Below are 20,764 nucleotides of genomic sequence, written 5' to 3'. Positions count from 1 at the left end.
CTATCAAGGATTTTGAATAATATTCTCTTGGATTTTTTGTTTTTTTCCTGATTGGTAAAAGATACTTTTTCCAGTGGGATTTTATCAATTAAGGGATAAATCAAAACAAAGTTGTTAGATCCCTCACTAAATAACATCTCAGCTCTTACTTTCAAATATTGCAGTTCAGAATCAGTTCATCTTAAGCACAATATTCAGTGTCTTCTTTTTACACAAAGATTTATTGTAAGTCATATAAGCTCTTAACTACAACCAATATAGTTTCTAAAAATGCAGTCTACTTAGAAGGTAGCTTTAGAAAGTTTTAATAAAAGTAAAACTTGTGCCATCAATGTTAGCAGCCAATGAAAAATTTGATGTGCAAATATTTTGACATCATTTTTCCCCCATTATAGATTTCATTTGGATGTAATTTCTTTTATCCAAAATTTTCTCACTGTTCATACCATATTTATTTCTATCAACAACACCTTCAACAATCCCTCATCAACTCTGCTGTCTCCCAAAGCTCCTTCATCATGACAAGTCTCTTTATACATGGCACATCTATCTATCTATCTCATGCATTCCTATGAAATTTGACAGCCTTTTATTTTCCCTCTTCTTTAAATCCAATATATTGTCCATTAATATCCCTAACAACAGTAACTCTCACAAAACATCCACTTCTTCCATAATTTTACTTTATCTCCCCAATATGTATGAGATAATAATGTTATTATTTCAAGAAATAAGGTTGCTGAATCGATAGAATCATTAGAGCCTAGTAAAAAATACTGTCGATATTTCTTCCCTATCTCTACCTTCTTGAGTTCAAATTTTGCTGAAGTCGGTTTTACTTTTCATCCTTTTAGAGTCAGTGATATAAAATACCAGTCAAGTACTGGTGTTAGTGGAATCACTAACTTTTCCCTTATGAATTTCTTGTTTTGTGTTTTAATCAGGAACCATTATTTTTTAAAAATACCATCACTCTTCAGCGATTTCTGACTTAAAAACATCCCTATAATTACACATATAAGGAATTACTATCTCTAACAATTTCTTCTAGAAGCCTTATTAGTCAAAGAAACAGTTTCTTTTTTGCAGCAAAATATATTTCAGCTTTGAATAGCTCTTGAATTTCTACAATAGCTTCACTTTGGAAATACTTTTTTCCACAGCTAAGATGATACATCTTCTGAAAGCTATTCACCTGATTGATAATTCTTCCCCGAATGAAATGTTTTAATGTGCTGTGTTCTCTTGCTTCTCCCATCTTTATTATATAACTTCCTATCTTATTCAAAAGTTACCAGCTCTATTCCATTTCTTTTTGATCTTTCCACTTCATTTCACCTATGCATTTTAGTTTTTACACACTACACACCAAACATTATTCATCTTTAAGGACCACTATTCTGTGGAACTCCTTCTTTAATACAATTCAACAATACCTTTGATCTAGTAACTACTGGATCAGTTTCACTTGCACTCTTTACATTTCTCATATGCAAAAAGGTTATGATAAACTATCTTCATCCTTTGACATAGTTATACTAACCTTCACCCAAAAAAGCAAATTGATATGGCTTATCAAATTACCTACATGTTTTCACCTTATTATTGCATATTTCTTCAAGTTTTCCTTTCATCAGTTCTTACAATTAGCCACATATATTACTTGTAAAAATATTTTTTCCTCTTTGTATTTTAATATTCAAAATGAAACAAAGTAAGACATGAAACTTCAAAAGGTTTGATAATGAAAACTATCATCAAATTTTGAAAGGTTATTTTTTTCTTTTATTACTGCACCCTGTATGTGTGTGTATGCATGTCAGTGTACTTGCACATGCAAACCAGCATATGGAGCAACTTTGCACAATCCTTCCACAAAAGGCAGTTATATTTTTGTATGATAAATGAGAAAATATAACCTGTATGTGTTTCAGTGTGTGTATATATGCCAGCAATACACACACACATGGCACAAAAAGCCACACCACTCCCAGCTGGGGTTTTTTTTGTCTTCCAAGTTACTTGGTGGCCCTGTCAGTGCTGGTACCACATAGAAAGCATGCTATAAAGTGGTTGGCAACAGGAAGGGCATCCAGCCATAGAAACCATGCCAAAACAGACAATGGAACCTGGTGCAGCTCTCAGCCATACTAGCTCGTGTCAAACCGTCCAATCCATGCCAGCATGGAAAACAGACATTAGATGATGACGGCAACGATGGGAAAGAGATTAAATTTGATTATGGATTTTGTGTCCGCTTGTTGATATTTTGTACAAACTACATCTCTCAAACTGCCTTAGGATTTCTAACGCATGCTACAGTTGAAATATCTGAAGACTGTTTCCTATGCCGTTTGAAGCGGGCAAATATCTTTCTCTAACTTAAGCTTGATACCAAACTGGAATATACTAGCTACTTGGATTTTTGCTAGTGATTTCATTTAGCATAACCTTGTATATTGTGTCTAGAATAGAGTAAATAGTAATATTCTAGTAATTACATTTAGATGTCTCACAGAAAATGTAACGCTTGACATAGGTGGTAATCAGAGAAAATGAAAGAAAGAGTAAAAAAAAAAAAAACATCACCTCTCGTCCCAGAAACGCACCCTTAAAAAAAAAAAGACGATTCCTATTAAATTATTGCCAATACCAATAATTCGTTACCTTTAGTTTTTGGACATTTTCTTCTATCAGCAAACAACTAAATAAATGGTGCAATAAAGAAAATTGATATTGGAATAAACAGAAATAGAAATTTCTCTCCTTTAATACTGTTCTGTATGCTATTAAAGTGATTGTTTCTATTTAATAATAATAGCAATAATAATAATAATAATGATAATAATAATAATAATAATAATAATAACAATGATGATAGTAAAAATAATAGACGACTGTAGTAAAAGCCATATAATCCAAGCAAATTATCTGCAATTATTTTGTTTTTCTCCTCTTGGCATGTAATATGCAACTATATTACTGAAAACTGTAAATGAAACACATTTACTGTTTTCCATAGTTTATTTTTTTATTCTGTTTATATCTAGTGTTTACTTATCAAGGTAGACTTTGCTGACGCGTGCGTAAACAAAGGATGAACGCACATGCATGTGCGTGCGTGTTTGTCTATCAGCTTGGGAATCTTCTGAGAAAACTTGCTGTTTCTGGTCACTTTGAAAGTTTCCTTGTGTGTCAGAGGAACATAGAAACGATAATCTTATAAACTCGAAAATACATTATTTAGAGTTCTGTCTTTACTTTGACTTTCTCTATCAATGATTGTCACCCCTAACACTTCAAACCAAACGCTCTCTTAGATTGATGGCATCAATTTAGACCCTTCTTTTATTTTCCATATATCCTACAATGGTAACATATTCAAAACAACATGTAATTGTAACTCAACAAGAACAGGAAGAAAAAGAGAAAACTTAACACATTTAAATAAAGCAAAATGACATCATTATCACTTTATTCATAGATCCCATATAGCTATAATCATCAATCATCACAATTGCTGGGTCTATCAATCTTTACAAATCTAAATATTCTTTATTCATAAACAGCACATAACTTGCATCATCTCAAACCTGAGATATACAACATAGGTACACAAGTAAATACTTGAGATATTCAACATAACCAAATCTATCAAGGTGACATAGTTACTTCTTTAGCCCCAAATTACCTATAAGTCTTGAATACAGAACTCACCATTCTAATGTATTTATAAGTACATGCGCATGCACACACACACATGCACACACACACACCTATATTAGACCACTGGTTCATTTTCTCAGGATAATATGTTGACCACATACATACCATACACAAAATTACACTGGCCATCAAAGAAGTTCAACCTGGCTGCCAAATCTTCCTCAAATTGTACCTTGCCATTTTAAACAAGAAAAAGACACATTGAATGATGTAGTGCTAGATACCCCTAAAAAAGATGGATTGGCCAAGATTTACTCAATTCAGGTTGACTTGTAGATAAACAAACCACGCAAGAACTTATTTACTCAAAATTATTTGTAATTATTTGAAATATAAAATTAGTAAACTAGCCAGTCTCTTCTTAACATGGACACTAATGAGATTAATTACAAAGTGACAAACTAGTTCATCAACTTAGGGCATATTAAGATTAACACATAATAGTCATTTTGCTGGGTGTTTTCTGTTTTCAGACATACTCAAATGCAATGTTTTCTTTCTGACTTAAAATACTTTCAGTTTATGTTTTCCCATATTTTAGGAGTGGGGTTGGCATTTCCCCCATTACATAGTAGGTCCTAATAAGCAAAGTTTCGTTTTTAAATGTCATTTCACTCTTTTTCCTGAAACTGCAATGATATCCCCAGTAAGCTACAGGCATTCCAAATCCACATAAAAGAAAGTCACAAGGTACGAGAACTAGGAAGAACTTTGCTTAGATAAGAAAGGGAAAACTGTCTATGATGTTTCATACTTGACTTATATACTCTATTTTAATTTAAAGACAAGAAAAAAGAAAAAAAAAAAGAAGAACATGTGAATATGTTCTACAATCAACTTACACTTAAGTAAGAATCTGAAAATAGAAGAATCTAAATATTGATTTCAAATTTTGGCACAAGGCCAGCAATTTCGAGGGAGCGGGTAAGTTGATTACATTAACCCCAGTACTCAACTGCTACTTATCTTATCAACCCTTCAAAGGGTGAAAGGTTAAGTCATTCTTGGCAGAACTTGAATTCAGAACATAAAGACAGACAAAATGCTACGAAGCATTTTGCCCAGTGTGGTAATGATTCTGCCATCTCTGATATATATTAATGCAACATGAGGTATACCACAATGTTTGTGAGAACTTTACGTGGAGTGGTTTCATGTAGTTCTCTAGTTATATCCAAGTCGTGTGCATTGTACATGTGTTGTCATGGATGCATCACAAGGATTATGATCATCATTATTATGCCACTCTAAAAACATTGCATACAGGGTGCTATTAAAAAGTTTAAATACAAAAATACTCAACTATTTAAATGGTTTGTGAATCATATTCAACTTAATTACACTCACACACACATGAGTGCGTGTGTTTGAAAGCATACTAAAACTTAAATTAGATGATTGAAACAGATTTTGCAAGACACCTGGTGACGATGTTACAAATTGGTTTCAAATTTTGGCACAAGGCCAGCAAGTTCAGGGGAGTGTTATTTGATTACATCGACCCCAGTGCTCTACTGGTGCTTTATTTTATCAACTCAGAAAGGATGAAAGGCAAAATCGACCTCAGCGGAATTTGAACTCAGTTATGTCAAGACACTCACCATTTTGTCTGGTGTGCTAGTGATTCTGCCAGCTCACTGCCCCAATAGTTAGTTACATTTTAACATGGAGTTGTAAATTGTATTTTATAGTTTGTACTAATTTTAATTTCATCTTTTTCACAGTTAACACTCTTTAGTTTGAAAATCTATGAAGTTAGTGCACCCATTTTTTTTTCAGCTTTTACCTTCCAATTTTGTGACAGGCCTATACTACATAAATCTATTCTCTTAAATTTCTAATATACTTTGTAATTTTGTCTTTCCAAGTTTACCTCACTCATTTAGTAGCTGCTAGTGATTTTCTTTCTTTTGACTTGCTCTCTTGTCCTGATAGGTTTATTTTTTACTGTTTTTCAAAACTAACTTTGTTAGAAGTTTTCGATTAAAAAAAAAAATTTTAATTAAAAATTTTTTTTTATTTTGTCACTCTAAGGCATAAATTTAGTTCTTTCACTGACTGTTCTGATATTTAAAACTATTACTAAATCTATTTATATTAAGCTCTATAAATGGCATTCTAAATAAATTTATTAATGTATTAGACTTTATCACATGGAACTCTTTCTGTTCATATTTATCGTATCATTGGTTCTGGGGTAAGAAACTATTATAAAGAAATATGATTATCATTGCTATATGGAATCAGTATATTATAAGCTGCTTATTATCTTGTACACATAACACTGGTAAATAGCTAAATATTTTATAATAATAGTTATGATAATATTGGTAACGGGAAATTCATTTAGAAAATATTTACCTGCTCCTTTCACACTAACCAGTCAGTTATTTTGCTTTTTTACTTTTGGTAAAATTGCCCTACTTACTATCTGGCAGCATCCACAAATACTACAATTGTTCATAATTTCATATTGATACATTACAAGTGAAGTGTATTGATAAAAATGATGTGGGTGGTGGATTGCTAATCACTGAGTTACAGATTTTTCTGGAAGTTCTTCCTGTTTCGTGGAATTTCATTGTTCTTAGCACCTCCATTATTCTCTCACATTCACTGTCTCTGTATACTATAAATGTCCTCTAAGCAAAATGTCACCTCTACTATATCCATATGTACAGAAGCTATATTTTTGCTAGGCTTCTACATTTTACTTTGTATGTCCATTATCAGAAATAAATGACTCATATATATATATATATATATATTATATATATATATATATATATATATATATATATATATATATATAAACACACATGTGCATGCGCATGCACACACAGATATGTGTGCGCACGTGCTCTCTAAATTAGAACCTCCAGCAATCCAAGATAGTTTTCAATAGACTATATCTCCCTTGTGCGTTTCATTCTCACAGCATACTGTTGTGGTATAATCATTGCTTTTATGATACTGAAGAACATGTAATTGGATGAACAATACATTTGGTTGATGTGTGTGTCTGCGTGTGCACGCATGCATGCACTCACACGCGCACATGCACACACTGAAATAAAATCACTTTGGATAACAGATAGTATTTTGTGGTGTTTTTTAATAACTCTAAAAATGCCGAAAGTGAGTAGAAATATACAGCCCTTATCCAGAGTTTTGAAATATAAAAGTCATCAGCAGTGATCTAAATAACACGCACGCACGCACACACACACACACACACACATGGAAAAATAATCATTATACATATTAGGCGCAGGAGTGGCTGTGTGGTAAGTAGCTTGTTTACCAACCACATGGTTCCGGGTTCAGTCCCACTGCGTGGCACCTTGGGCAAGTGTCTTCTACTATAGCCTCAGGCCGACCATAGCCTTGTGAGTGGATTTGGTAGACGGAAACTGAAAGAAGCCCGTCGTATATATGTGTATATATATATATGTATGTGTGTGTGTTTGTGTGTCTGTGTTTGTCCCCCTAGCATTGCTTGACAACCGATGCTAGTGTGTTTATGTCCCCGTTACTTAGCAGTTCAGCAAAAGAGACCGATAGAATAAGTACTGGGCTTACAAAAGAATAAATACCAGGGTCGACTTGCTCGATTAAAGGCAGTGCTCCAGCATGGCTGCAGTCAAATGACTGAAACAAGTAAAAGAGTAAAAGAATATTAAATTCAATAAGCAAACACTAACATATTAGTTAGTGTCTCTAACATATTGGGCAAATACCTGTTTGCATTAGTACATGCATCATTAAGCTAGGCCATGCTTACACCCTCCCAAGGGTCTAAAGTAAAGAGACACAGTAATGCAGTGTTTCTCTTGAAAGATATGTGTGTGTGTGTGTTAGGGGTAGGGTTCTTCAGTTCCTACTTCTGAAAAAATGACGCTTCTCATACTTTATACCCTCTGCATTCCAAAGCCTCCCATCTGACTCCACCATTTCCCACATCTTATGCTTCTCATCTTTTCATTCCTTTAACTATGCCCTTATCCTATGTGGACCTACTACTTGTTCATAGTTCCTTCTCTACTTCACTATTCCTAACCTGGATCCCTTCCTCACTCTTGCTGCTGCCATGTCTATCCATGCCTATCCATTCTACTTTAACACTGCCATCCTCACCAGCCTTAGCCATCATTCCTTCTATGCATCTGATCCTTTCCCCTGCATCTCTACCAATATCATCTACTACTTAAAATGCTCCCCCTGTAACTCCCTAAGTATATCAGGCAGATTGGATGATACCTGTCTCATTGCTTTACTAAACACCTTGGTAACATCTATCTTAGCAAAAACTCCTCTGTTTCATGCCACGTTTGCTCCATGAATCACTCCACCCAGCATCTCTACATGTTTGGGCTTAGCCTTGCACTGCAGTTCCCTTGACTTTCAGCTCTAACACTGACAAAAACCCAACTTTTCCCTCTGAATGCTCAACCTACTCCCATGGACTCGACCTCTAAACTCTCTTCCTTTGAAATACCTATCATTACCTCACATCCACACATGCATATAGATCCATGTCTAGCATTTAAGCAACACATATACTTATTATAACAAAATACACACACACACACATGCATGCATCTGATTGACCATCAAACAGTTCAGAACATAGTCAAAATACATATAAATATCCCTGGAATTTGAAACCGTGCATCTGCAATAAATTTGGCCTTCTACAAACATGCTAACCAGTAATATGCAGTATGTGCACATGCACACATGCAGTAATAAAACACAGGTGGCGAGCTGGCAGAAACATTAGCACACCGGGCGAAATGCTTAGTGGTATGTCGTCTACCGTTACATTCTGAGTTCAAATTCCATCGAGGTCAACTTTGCCTTTTATTCTTTCAGGGTCAATAAATTAAGTACCAGTTATGCACTGGGGTCAATGTAATCAACTTAATCCTTTTGTCTGTTCTTGTTTGTCCCCTCTATGTTTAGCCCCTTGTGGGCTATAAAGAAATAAGTAATAAAACACATATGACATGTACTCTAAAGAGTACAAAGAGTACATCATATTTAGTATTATACACACACACAAGTTGAGGAATTGTTAGAACATAATGCTTTGTATTCGTTCTGACAGATTGGCAAAACTTTTAGAGTGTTGAATGTGATACTTCAAATTATGTATGCTGGTTCTTTGCTTTATGACAACACTAGAACCAAGCTGCATCAGTCTTGCCTTTCCTTTGGTGCAAAGAGGAGAGACTTACATGGATGAGTAAGTAGGTTACCGGCCTTCAATAGAAAAATCTTACTCAAACCTGCACTTTAGTGAGAAACTTTCCGTGCGCAGATATTCAAATCATCTCTAACAGATATCAAGATGCACACACAAACATACGCACACACGTGCACACACACTATGTCAGTATTGATTTCAAATTCTGGCACAAAACCAGCAATTTCACAGGGGAGGATTAGTTGATTACGTCGATCCCAGTATTCAGCTGGTACTTTTCCCCATCAACCCTGTAAAGATGAAAGTTAAAGTTGACTTCAGTGGCATTTGAACTTGGAATGTAAAGACAATCGAAATGCCACTAAGTACTTTGTCTGGTGTGCTAATAATTCTGCCATCTCACTGTCTTATATATTTTTCAATATTAAATATTTGTTTTTATGTCAACTATAATAAAAACAATTTAACATTAGAAGGAAGAGCTACTCAATAATTTTTTGTTCAGTACTTGTGTATGCATGCATGTATACACACATATGTGTGTGTGTATGTATATATATATATATATATATATATATATATATATATAAACATACACATCATTATCATCAGTTTACATTTGCTTTCCATGCTTAGATATATGAATGTGCACGCCCATACACACACAGACATATATATATGTATAAATAAAACAGGAAGGAAATCTAATTAATCATTTAAATTTATGCCACTAATTAAATGATGAAAAGCTTCTAAATAAAATTATTGCAAATATCTGAAGTAGTTTTGAAAAGTCATTTTGCATATTGCTTAAAATTTTATACAAAGTTTTCTGGAAATATTAATATTTAGTGTTTCCATTGATTTAATATACTATGCTAAGTAAATAGCAATTAAAATGTTAGTTGATAAACCTGAAATAAGTACCTTCATTTCTTTGCTTTAGATCTATGGTGTTAAGACCATATCTGCTAGTTTTTTATGAATGTGGCAAGCTGGCAGAATCATTAGCAGATTGGACGAAATGCTTAGCTGCGTTTGCTTTGGCTTTTGCATTCTGAGTTCTTATTCTACAATGGCCAACTTTACCTTTTATCCTGTCTAATAAAAAGTACCAGTCAAGTACTGGGGCCGATGTAATCAACTTTCCCCTTCCCTCAGAATTGCTGGTCTTGGCCAAAACTAGTACCTAGATTGGTAGATAACAGATATGGTGGAGCAAAATATCTTCAGTTAAATCCAGTAGTTTATGAATTCAGTTCATATTGTGGTTGATATTTGCCTTTACTCTTGCTGGAGTTTATAAAATATGTACCATTGAAGCCAAAAAGGTTGATGTAATCAATTACTCTCTCTCTCTCTCTCTCTCTCTCTCTCTCTCTCTCTCTCTCTCTGCCTGTCTGTTAGTCTGTCTAATATTTGGTCTTGTACTAGTGTTAGAAATGATTGGTTTTATTATTATTAGGGTTAGCCAGCAGTGAGTTAGCAGATTTGTTAGCATTTCTTCTAGCTTTACATTCTATTCAAAGCTCAAATTCTGCTGAGGTTGACTTTGTCTTTTATCCTTTTGGAGTCCATAAAATAAATATTAGTTGGGCACTGGGGTCAATGAAATTGACTATCTCCATCTGCTAAAATTTTAGGCTTTGTGCTTATATTAGAAAGAATTATTAGAGTCAGTATAGGAAAAAGAAACCAGAGTTGTTTCCTAGGAAAGGCAATAGACTAAGTTACTGTGCTAAGTTACTGAAGATTTTCAGTTGATGAACTTTGGTACTGAATATCTTCATTCTTTTTACTCCATGATGACATTGTAGATTGACTGAACAGCAAAATAGATGTTAAATGATATGTGTAAGACTGATAGCATTAAATAACGGTCAACCCTGCTCACTAAAAAAATTTAAAAAAGCATGTATGGATTAATAAGTTGGTTGATTTTGTTAAATTGATTAATCTAAATATTTGCAATTATATTATTATTATTATTATGTATTGTGAAATGAATGTTCAATTTTAATTGTTATGTTTTCGAATTTTGTTGTCCATATTCTTGCCAACTGTTATTCTGGATAAAGCTTTTAACTGGAAGGGTAGGACACACTGTGAACCAAACTTAGTGTCTAGGAAGTTGTGGGAGGTACACATTTTGGGAATGGTTGACCTAGACTTCTTGGTATCTTTAGTGTTGTGATAAAAAAGAAAAAAGAGGTGGGGAAGGACTCATTTCAATTGTGTTCTAACCTAGTCTTGTAGAAGATATCTTGTTATTCCAGATTATCTAGTTAGAGCAGGTTTTTTATTTTCTTTCTTTTTTCCCTCAAAGTGGAGTTCCTATGAGCAAAGCCTGCACACGCATACACACACTGATCTTTAAGAAGAAAGTCTCATGTTAGGTGGGCTGGAGTACAGTAGTAAATCAGATCTGGTGGTTTAACATAATACTGTTAAAGGTAAGTAGGGTACATAGTGTGAAAAAAAAAAAAAAAAGGTCACCTACAAAGTCTTTTGGCAAATAAATAAATCTTTCTAAAGCTATTCTTTGTCTCTCTCTGTCTCTGTTTGTCTGCCTGTCTGCCTGTCCATTTTTGTCCCTGCCTGTCTGTCTGTCCATTTTTGTCTCTGCCTGCCTGTCTGTCTGTCTGTCTCTATCTTTATTTCTCTCATTCTCAAGAAAAATTGCTTACAATGAGAAGGCTAACTGTCTATAGAAAAAAAAATGGGGTGGAGCTTGTTTCATGAAACTTATTTATATAATGCCAGTAAAATAACACATACATATAATAATAATAATAATAATAATAATAATAATAATAATAATATGCAAAGCATATTGCTCTCATTGTTCTACTGGTTCTACCTATATTCTGCCAGTCTACCACCCCCTTGTAATGATAATAATTAGTTAAGATAAACTCTTTTCATTTACTGTTATATTAATTATTTTATTAATCTAGAAATCCATAAAATTCATACTACTCTATATTTTTGAGATAGGAACTATGTACATTATTTACAATGGACAGATAGGTGTCCTCACCCTGTTGTTACTACAACATTTCAGCTGAAGTACTTACTCTCCAGCCTTCATCAGGTGTACTGGTGGAATTTCAAACCTAACCCTTTAGTTGACTAATGGGGTACTCTGTTCTCATTCCTAAGGGTTTTTTTTTTTTTGCTGATGTTATTTTTTCTGTTGATATCATTTCTCAAGCCTGAGATTGAACTTGGAATCCAAGGGTTAGTAGCCTGTGCTCTTATCTACTATGCTGTATGCCTGTAATTATAGAGTGAAATTTTGGGCTTATAAACCTAATATTTTATCTTTTCTTAATACATTCTATAATTCACTCTATAATTGCCTATGGGCATATAGCATAGTGGATAAGAGCACAGGCTACTAACCCTTGGATTCTGAGTTCAGTGCCAGTCAGGGACTTGGGAAATAATATCAACAGAAAAAATAACATCAGCAAAAAAGGAATACTTTAGGAATGGGAACAGAGTACCCCGTTAGTCAAATAAAGGGTTGGGTTCAAAATTCCACCTGATGAAGGCTGGAGAGTATATCAACTGAAATGTTGTGGTAACAACAAACAAGATGAGGACACTTATCTGTCCATTGCAAATAATGTACATAAAATTCATGTTTTGTGTTAATGTTTGTGGGTAGCTTAATACTCACAAACGTCATTTTACAATTAGTAATTTTACATATTACCATTTCATTCTCTTAATGGAGGAAGGATTAGCACATTTACATTGCAGAATTATCTTCAATAACACCATGAAGAAATAATAAACACCATGAAGAAATAATACAATTGAAGAGTTTTTGCATCACTTTTCATTTTAGTGTAGTATATCTATTATAAGCAGCAGACTTACAAATGCCAACTTTTGTTTTGAGTTCCTAGTGTTGAAATAATCTGGAAGATGATAGTTGGGCCTTTTTAAGTATTATGAAAGTATTTTTAAAGGTGTCGTTTAGAAACAGAATTACGCCATTGTCTTTTCTTCCATGTTGTTTAAAGCGTCATGGATAATATAAAAAGTATATTTTGTTGTCAGCCCATATTCTGTGGTCAGAAGTATGTTCTTATTTCTCCCATTCTTGTCTGTCTCTGTCTCTCTGTCTCCCTCCCTCCCTCCCTCTCCCTCTCAAATGTTTGAAAGAAATTTATATATACTAATTATTAGCATAATATTTAAAAAAATTTTTATGTTGAAATGTCTTCATTGCCTCTTCCATGGCTATTCAGTGATAATCTACATACAGTAATCCCTCGACTATCGTGGGTGTTACATTCCAAAGCCCTCTGCAATAGGGGAAAATCCGCAAAGTAGAAACAGTACTGTACTGTATATTTTTATTATTATTTTTCTAATTTATTTATATTTATTTTATTATAAATGCAAAACAACACTACTGAGGGAGGACTTGACATAAGCTTAAATAATAAACTGTGATATGGTGAAGGATTACTGTATATAATAGGGATACATGTTATATGTCCACTTTCTGTTTTGAAGATCAACATGGATACCACCTAAGAATGTCCCTGTATTTTTGACCTAGAACAAACACTTGATACTATTCTATTCCCTGCCATTCCTGGAAAACGTTTTGCCAGTGTAGGGTTCTGAGGGTAGTCTTTTCTTTGCTCTTAATGTAGACTTTGTCTTACTATGTATATGCCATATCCACAAGCTGTTGTTCAATGCTAGTCAGACATAACACAAACACAAGCTCACGACACATTGACACGTTGTAATTAAGAGTCCTGTCATTGATAAACTAATATGCTAATCTCCAGCTTTAAATGTGTAAACGTTTTTTTTCCTTTTGGTTTTTAGAGTTTCAATTAAAATTTCTTTATTTCTTTTCTCAGCAACTGGCCTCTACATCAGGTTTTCAAAGTGCTGCTCGAGAACTACTAGAATGGTGCTCTGACACCAGAGCTTTCCAGAGACCATTTGAAAATGGTCTGATGGGTTGTTTAACTGTAAGTATTACAAATTTTGTATTAAAAGGTTGTAGTAAAAAGAGGAAGATATTGTTTTAACCTTTTGGCATTTAACCCTTTAGTTGTTAAACTGGTCATATCCGGCCAAAATAGTCTGCTTGTTTTACATTCAAATTGGCCAGATTTGGTTTCTCAATTCTGCCCTTCAATGTCATTCTAAAAAATTAACAATTGCCTCATCAAAATCTCAAAGCTACAAGATAATGTATGATTAATTTAAAACAATGTGAATAAGTAAGCATTACTTTTGACAAAAATAATGTGAATGCTACAGGGTTAAACTGGCCATATCCAGCCAAAATAATCTACCTGTTTTATGTACAAAGTGGCCCGATCTGGCCTCTCACACCAATCCTATAATGTCATTCTAAAAATTAACAGTTGCCTCATCAAAATCTCAAAGCTACAAGATAATGCATGATTAATTCAAAACAATGTGGATAAAGAAGCATTACTTTTGATAGAATAATGTGAATGCTAAAAGAGTTAAAGCATAAAATACAGCTTTTTTAAACAATATCTGTGAGGTTTGCAGTCATTTGCTTGGATGGAAAGTAGATGTTACTGTCATTCTATAAAAGCATCATTAGTTAATGAAAAGACATTTAGCAGTGAAAATTAACTTCAATAATTTATACTTCAATATCTAAAGGAAGCAAGGAGGCTGAATTGGATGCAGAAATTGCAGGCACTGGCAGAGTAATGTACCAGTGCCAGCATTTGATCCTCAGCAGAGGAGAGGTTGATAAAAAAGCCAAACATGCTGTCTTCAATTCAGTTTGTGTGTCTATCCTCCCCTATAGTCATGAATGTTGGGTAATGACAAAATGAGTAGTATTGTGTATACAAGCAGTCATAATTGGGTTCTGTTACTCTAAAGAATCTTTGGAGTAACATTGCTTCTCTGGCTGCACAGCTCAGAAATTAGGAAGGCTCTCCAGATTGAGCTGCTACTTCTCTGCATTGAGAGGTTACAGCACTAGTACTGGAAACATGTGATCAGAATGTTATAAGAAAGAAGCGCAAGACAGAATTTTCAAGCCAAGCGAACTGGCAGATCTAAGGGTAGATCAAGAACGGGATGGTTGGATAATATCTATAGTCTCAGTTGTTCATGCTTGAGAATCCAGCTGGAAAATGCCATGATAGTTACTTCTGATAGGATCCTATGGAAGAAGTGCTTGAGGACTCTACTCCAACAGCCCTCCCAAGAATAAATAGTAGGTGAAGAAGGTGGATTGATATCCAACTTTTAAAAAATGTCAGTTTACCCATGCTTGCTTGGAAAATGGATGTAAAATCACTTTAAGAAATAAGAAAAAGAAAAAAATATGCTATTTAACCTGACAAATATGTAAAAAAAAGAACATTTTATAGATAGTAAAAAAAAAAGTATTTGATTGAAAATAATGTTTATACTCTCTTCATATGTTTGTAATTTCTCTCTGATATTTTAATTTTAAATATATTCTTACTATTCAAAGCAAATTTTATTTTATTTTTTAAAAGGAAGTTACATTTATGGATGATTTTTAATCATTGTTAATTACAAAAATATTACATGAAGGAAATATGCTATGTTTTTGAGGAAATGTCTTTTTAATTTGTCAACTTATCATTCATACATAACTCTTCTATGAAACAAATTTCTACTGAAAAATTGTCAATTTAACACTCACTAATTGCTTTTAATGTTAATCTAATTTATAAATGTGATAAGACCAAAATTAGCTTCATTGATTTATTTTAACAATGTAAAAATTAAAAGCAAAGTAATTTTCTGTGTAGTAGATGGAGTAAAAGCAACAACATGTCCATTTAAATTGATATTGTATCTATTACCATTGTTATTGTCATCAACTGGAATATTAATATTCCTTTGTAAAAAGCACTTTGAAATTACCGTTTCTATGCTTAACTACATGTAGATAGATGTGTTACTGCAGTTTTGAAAAATATAGTTATTTTTACAACTATACTTTTTTAAGTAATAGATACTATTTCACTCTTTTTAGTCATTAGACCGTGTCAGTGCTTGGACACCACCTTCAAAGGATTTTAGTCAATTGTACCAACAACAGTACTTATTTCAGTCTCATATTTTATTGATTTCTAGTTATCATATGACTAAGTTACATTTTAACCTAAAAGTACACAACTCTATGTACTATTTTACATTATAGGCACAGGCATAGCTGTGTGGTAAGAAGTTTGCTTCTCAACCACATGGTTTTGGGTTCAGTTCCACTGTGTGGCATCTTGGGCAAGGGTCTTTTGTTATTGTCCTAGGCCAACCAAAGCCTTATATGAATGGATTTGGTGGATGGAAACTGAAAGAAGCCTGTTGTGTGTGTGTGTGTGTGTGTGTGTGTGTGTGTGTGTGTGTGTGTGTGTGTGTCTCCCCTTGTCTTCATGTGTGATCATTGTAAATGAATGTCACTGTCATACAAGCAGTGTTATTCAGTTCATCTGATCATGGGGGAAATATTACCTTACTTGGAATCAGGGCATCTGGTCTTAGAAAATCTGCCTGAAATAACTCCACCCATATGAGCATTAAAAATAGACATTTGATGACGATGAAGCATAAAACACACGCACGCACGCATGCACATTTACCACATTGAACTCATAAACCATTGGTTAACATGAGGCTAGAATAGATGACAGTTGTCTAAGATACCACACAGTGGCATTGAACCCAGAACCACTTGGTTGTGGAAAGAGCTTCTTAAACACACAAGAATGTCAGCTCTTTTCTTCTATTTCATAAACATTACTGTCTTTCTTTTTCTATTTTTCAAGCCCCTCTCCTAATCCCATTGGAAATTGCAAATAGTTGCATGGGGATATAATTTATGATTAGGTTATGGATTTTATTTGAAGACAAAAAAGTGAAAAGTTATCATACAAGTTGAGAGGGAATTGAATTAATAAACTCTTCGATCAAGTCAGGGTTTATAATGTCATATTTGAGAAATAGGATTAACGTAACCCTTTAGTGTTTGGACCAGTCATACCCAGCCCAAATATTCTACCTTGTTTTATGTTCAAACTGGTCAATTTTGGCTTCTCATGCATAATCTATGATAACATTTTGAAAATTAGCAATCTTATTGTCAAAATCTTGAAGCTGTGAAACAATGCATGATTAATTCAAAACAATGTGAATAAATAAGCATTACATCATCATTATCATCATCATCGTTTAATGTCCGTTTTCCATGCTAGCATGGGTTGGACAGTTTGACTGGGGATCTAGGAAGCCAGGAGGCTGCACCAGGCTCCAGTCTGATCTGGCAGTGTTTCTACAGCTGGATGCCCTTCCTAACGCCAACCACTCCATAAGTGTAGTGGGTGCTTTTTATGTGCCACCGGCACAGGGGCCAGAGGAGGCTGGCAAATGGCCACGGTTGGTTGGTGCTTTTACGTGTCACCAGTTGATTAATCTGAATTGAAGTCAGAATCGAGAAGTATAAGTATTTGGTTAAAAAGTTTACTCATGATCTGATCCTACTACTTCTACTACTACAGGCTAGGCCTGACCAATGTCTTATGAGCAGAATTTAGTTAATGGAAACTGTACAGAAACCCATGGTACAGTGGTCAGTTGGCATAGTTGTTAGAGTGTCAGATAGACTGCATTGTGACATCTGTTCCAGCTGTCACTCTGAGTTCAAATCTTGCCAAGGCTGTCTTTATTTTGCTTTTTATTCTTTCAAGGTTGTATCAGCTAGCTGTCTGATCTTCCATATGTTACATCCTGGGATGTTTTGCTGGATCAAGGGGTGGAAGGGGGTCTGCGAGGGTGTTAGTGCCTGTTTGTGATCAAACCAATTAATGAAAGCATGATTCAGGCTACCAAGTTATTTAATATTGTGAGGGACAGATGGCTTGTGTGTGTGTGTGTGTGTGTGTGTGTGTGTGTGTGTGTGTGTGTGTGTGTGTGTGTGTGTGTGTTTACGCAAGTCTAGAAAATATTGCTGTTTATCCTGTATTTTCCAATATCTTGTAACTTAGCAGTTTGAAAAATAGAGCATGACAAAATAAATACCTGATTGAAATAAGTATGTGGATCAGTATGATTGACTAAAATACCTTGAAAGTGCTCCAGTATGGCCTCGGTCCTATAACTAAAACCAGGAGGAATTACAACCGTGTTTCGTGGTCTGCTACCACAACAGCTCCTTTATAGGATCCAGTTAGCTCAAGACATCATCAGGAGGAACCATGTCTGGTTTCGGCCCCTACTCCTCTACCGTTTTGACATGTCAGGGCCCCCCTTTTGGAGGTGTCTTCAGCTCTGGTGTTGGGTGCATGTCTTCTTTCTTCTTCTTTCTTCTGTTCCCTGGCCTCTTCCGATGTATCATCAGCGAGTGTCAGCTGGTGACTGACTGACTTGTCAAATTTTTCCCTTTAAAATATTTCTCTAACTTTAATATATATATATATACTCCTATTTATGTCTGATTTAATCTTTACCTGTAGATGATTGATTAATTAAAATATATTTTTAAAAGTGCCTTCAAGTCTTAATGTAGAAGAAAGTAAAAGAAAATGAACTAGCCAGTTTTTTTTTTTCTGTTCCTTGCTTGTTTAGGAAGTAGACAGGAGATTTGTTAAAGAAAGTTTTTTCTTTTTTAAAAAATTCCATGCGATACATTTAGAAGCATGTAAAAGTTCCATTTGAAACTTGAATTGCCTGCAGTTAAATTAAAATTCATGATAGAGTATAATGATAGAACCTGAAAGGTGTGAATTTGATTCAACCTTGATCATGGTCTGTATTTTCTTTGCTAAATTGTGTGCATGCACATATGTATATGCATGCATGCATGCATGCATGCACAAACACATGCATGCATGTATGCCCAAGCATTTGTATCTGTTTAATTGCCTCTGTGTGGGTGTAACATACATTTGAAATTCAAATGTTTATGGAAATTTTTCCTTTTTTTAAAAACAACTTTTCTCTTTTGGTTTTCGCTGCAGCCATACTTTGAGTGTATATACTGACTTTGCAAGCAAAATATACACTTTGCTGTGTTCTTCTTCAGATCATCCCCTTCTAAGGTGTTTTGTATTGTGACCATCATCACACATTTTGAATGCTTGAAGCTCCTTAGCATCATCCCGGTTGTTTCATTTTTTTCTTTTATAAGGGAGAGAATTGTGTGATATCATTTTTTCATATTTGTTTTATAATATTTTTGCAAATTTCTTTTTGTATTCTTCTTTAGGCCATCACCTAAGTTGTTCTTGTTATGTTCACTGTCACATATTTCAAAAACTGGCAGGGATTCCTTTACACTCTTCACTTTCATTGGTTCATCCATTGTCTTTTGTAAGGGAAAGAATTGAGTCTGTATTTACATATTTATTTAGGAGGTAATGATACAAATGAACATTCCAATTACAATATGTATTTTGACCTAGCCGACTTCACCAGTGCAGTGTTGAGCTTTAATTTAATTTACATAGGGGAATCAGTTAGGTTTTTTCAAATCAGAAAAGACATAGCTGTCCATCTGTCTGTCTATACACACACACGCCGTTTGCCAGCCTTGTGATCGTGGCCGTTTGCCAGCTTTGTGATCGTGGCCTTTTGCCAGCCTTGTGATCATGGCCGTTTGCCAGCCTCGTCTGGCATGTAAAAAGTACCCACTACACTCACGGAGTGGTTGGCGTTAGGAAGGGCATCCAGCTGTAGAAACACTGCCAGATCAGACTGGGCCTGGTGCAGCCTTCTGGCTTCCCAGACCCCAGTTGAACCGTCCAACCCATGCTAGCATGGAAAGCGGACATTAAACGATGATGATGATGATATATATATGTATATATATATATATAGAGAGAGAGAGAGAATATTAAATGTACCCAATCATTTTTTCTTTGGTTTTAATTACAACCACATTGTATGTGCAAAATCTTCTGGGTGAGTGAGGCATTTATTATTTTTTTTTTTTAATTTTCATTTGAACCATCACCTTCTATGTTATCCATGTTATATCCACTGTATCACATTGATAATGGCTGGGACTCCTTTCTGAACATTATTGCAATCGATTCATCTGTCTTGCCTTGATTTTTGTAATTTTTGTTATTTATTTATTTATTTATTTAGTAGTGGTAGTAGCAGTAGCAGTCCAGTTGCATATGTGTATTTTGATCTAAATTGATCTCAAGAGTACAATATTGAATTTTAATTTAAATTTTATTTCCTTATGGAAATCAGATAAGTTTTCAAATCAGAAAATTTTCCTCAATTTCTCCCCCCCCCACCTCCCTGCCCCAATCAGAGAGAGAGAGAGAGAAAGGCATTCACAGTATGCTTTTCTAATCCAAAAATTATATTTGGAGGGAAATAGGTACAATGTGAATTATGTATTCAGAGCTGTTTGTTTATTCTTACTAAGCTTTAGAGTGGCTGTGACTCAATTCTTACTCAAAATTCAAATGTTTACAGAAAAAATTCTGTTGTAAGCTTTTTTTTCTTCTCTTAGTTTTGTTTGCAGCCAAACTTTTGTGTGTTTATCTACGAGGTGAGCAAACCTATACTCGATTTTTCACACTCTTCTTCAAGAGTTCTCTTTCTAAGTCTTCCATATTGTGACCATTGTTACATATTTCAAAAAAGCCACTTCGTTAATTATGGTTTGAACTCCTTTGCAAACACCGTTATGATTCATTTATCTATATTTTCGTTTCTATCATATCTAGTCTATTTTATGTTTATTTAGTAACAATGATAATAGTTGTAATGATAATATTCCAATTGCATATATGTTTTTCTCACGTTTAA

General features: G+C 34.3%; 1 protein-coding gene across 9 annotated transcripts in view; it reads left to right on the top strand.

Annotated features, from left to right (window-relative positions):
- Positions 1 to 20,764, top strand: part of LOC115219411 (zinc finger MIZ domain-containing protein 1) — a 453,289-nt gene that overhangs the window by 197,965 nt on the left and 234,560 nt on the right. For all 9 annotated transcript variants that reach the window (XM_029789607.2, XM_029789592.2, XM_036507756.1 and 6 more), the window contains exon 5: positions 13,828 to 13,941. In XM_029789607.2, coding sequence (XP_029645467.1) covers positions 13,828 to 13,941 — 114 coding nt within the window. The remainder of the gene's footprint in view (positions 1 to 13,827; positions 13,942 to 20,764) is intronic.

Source organism: Octopus sinensis, linkage group LG1 (assembly GCF_006345805.1).
Source record: "Octopus sinensis linkage group LG1, ASM634580v1, whole genome shotgun sequence".
NCBI classification, from domain to species: domain Eukaryota; kingdom Metazoa; phylum Mollusca; class Cephalopoda; order Octopoda; family Octopodidae; genus Octopus; species Octopus sinensis.
This window is presented reverse-complemented; position numbering and strand designations above follow the sequence as displayed.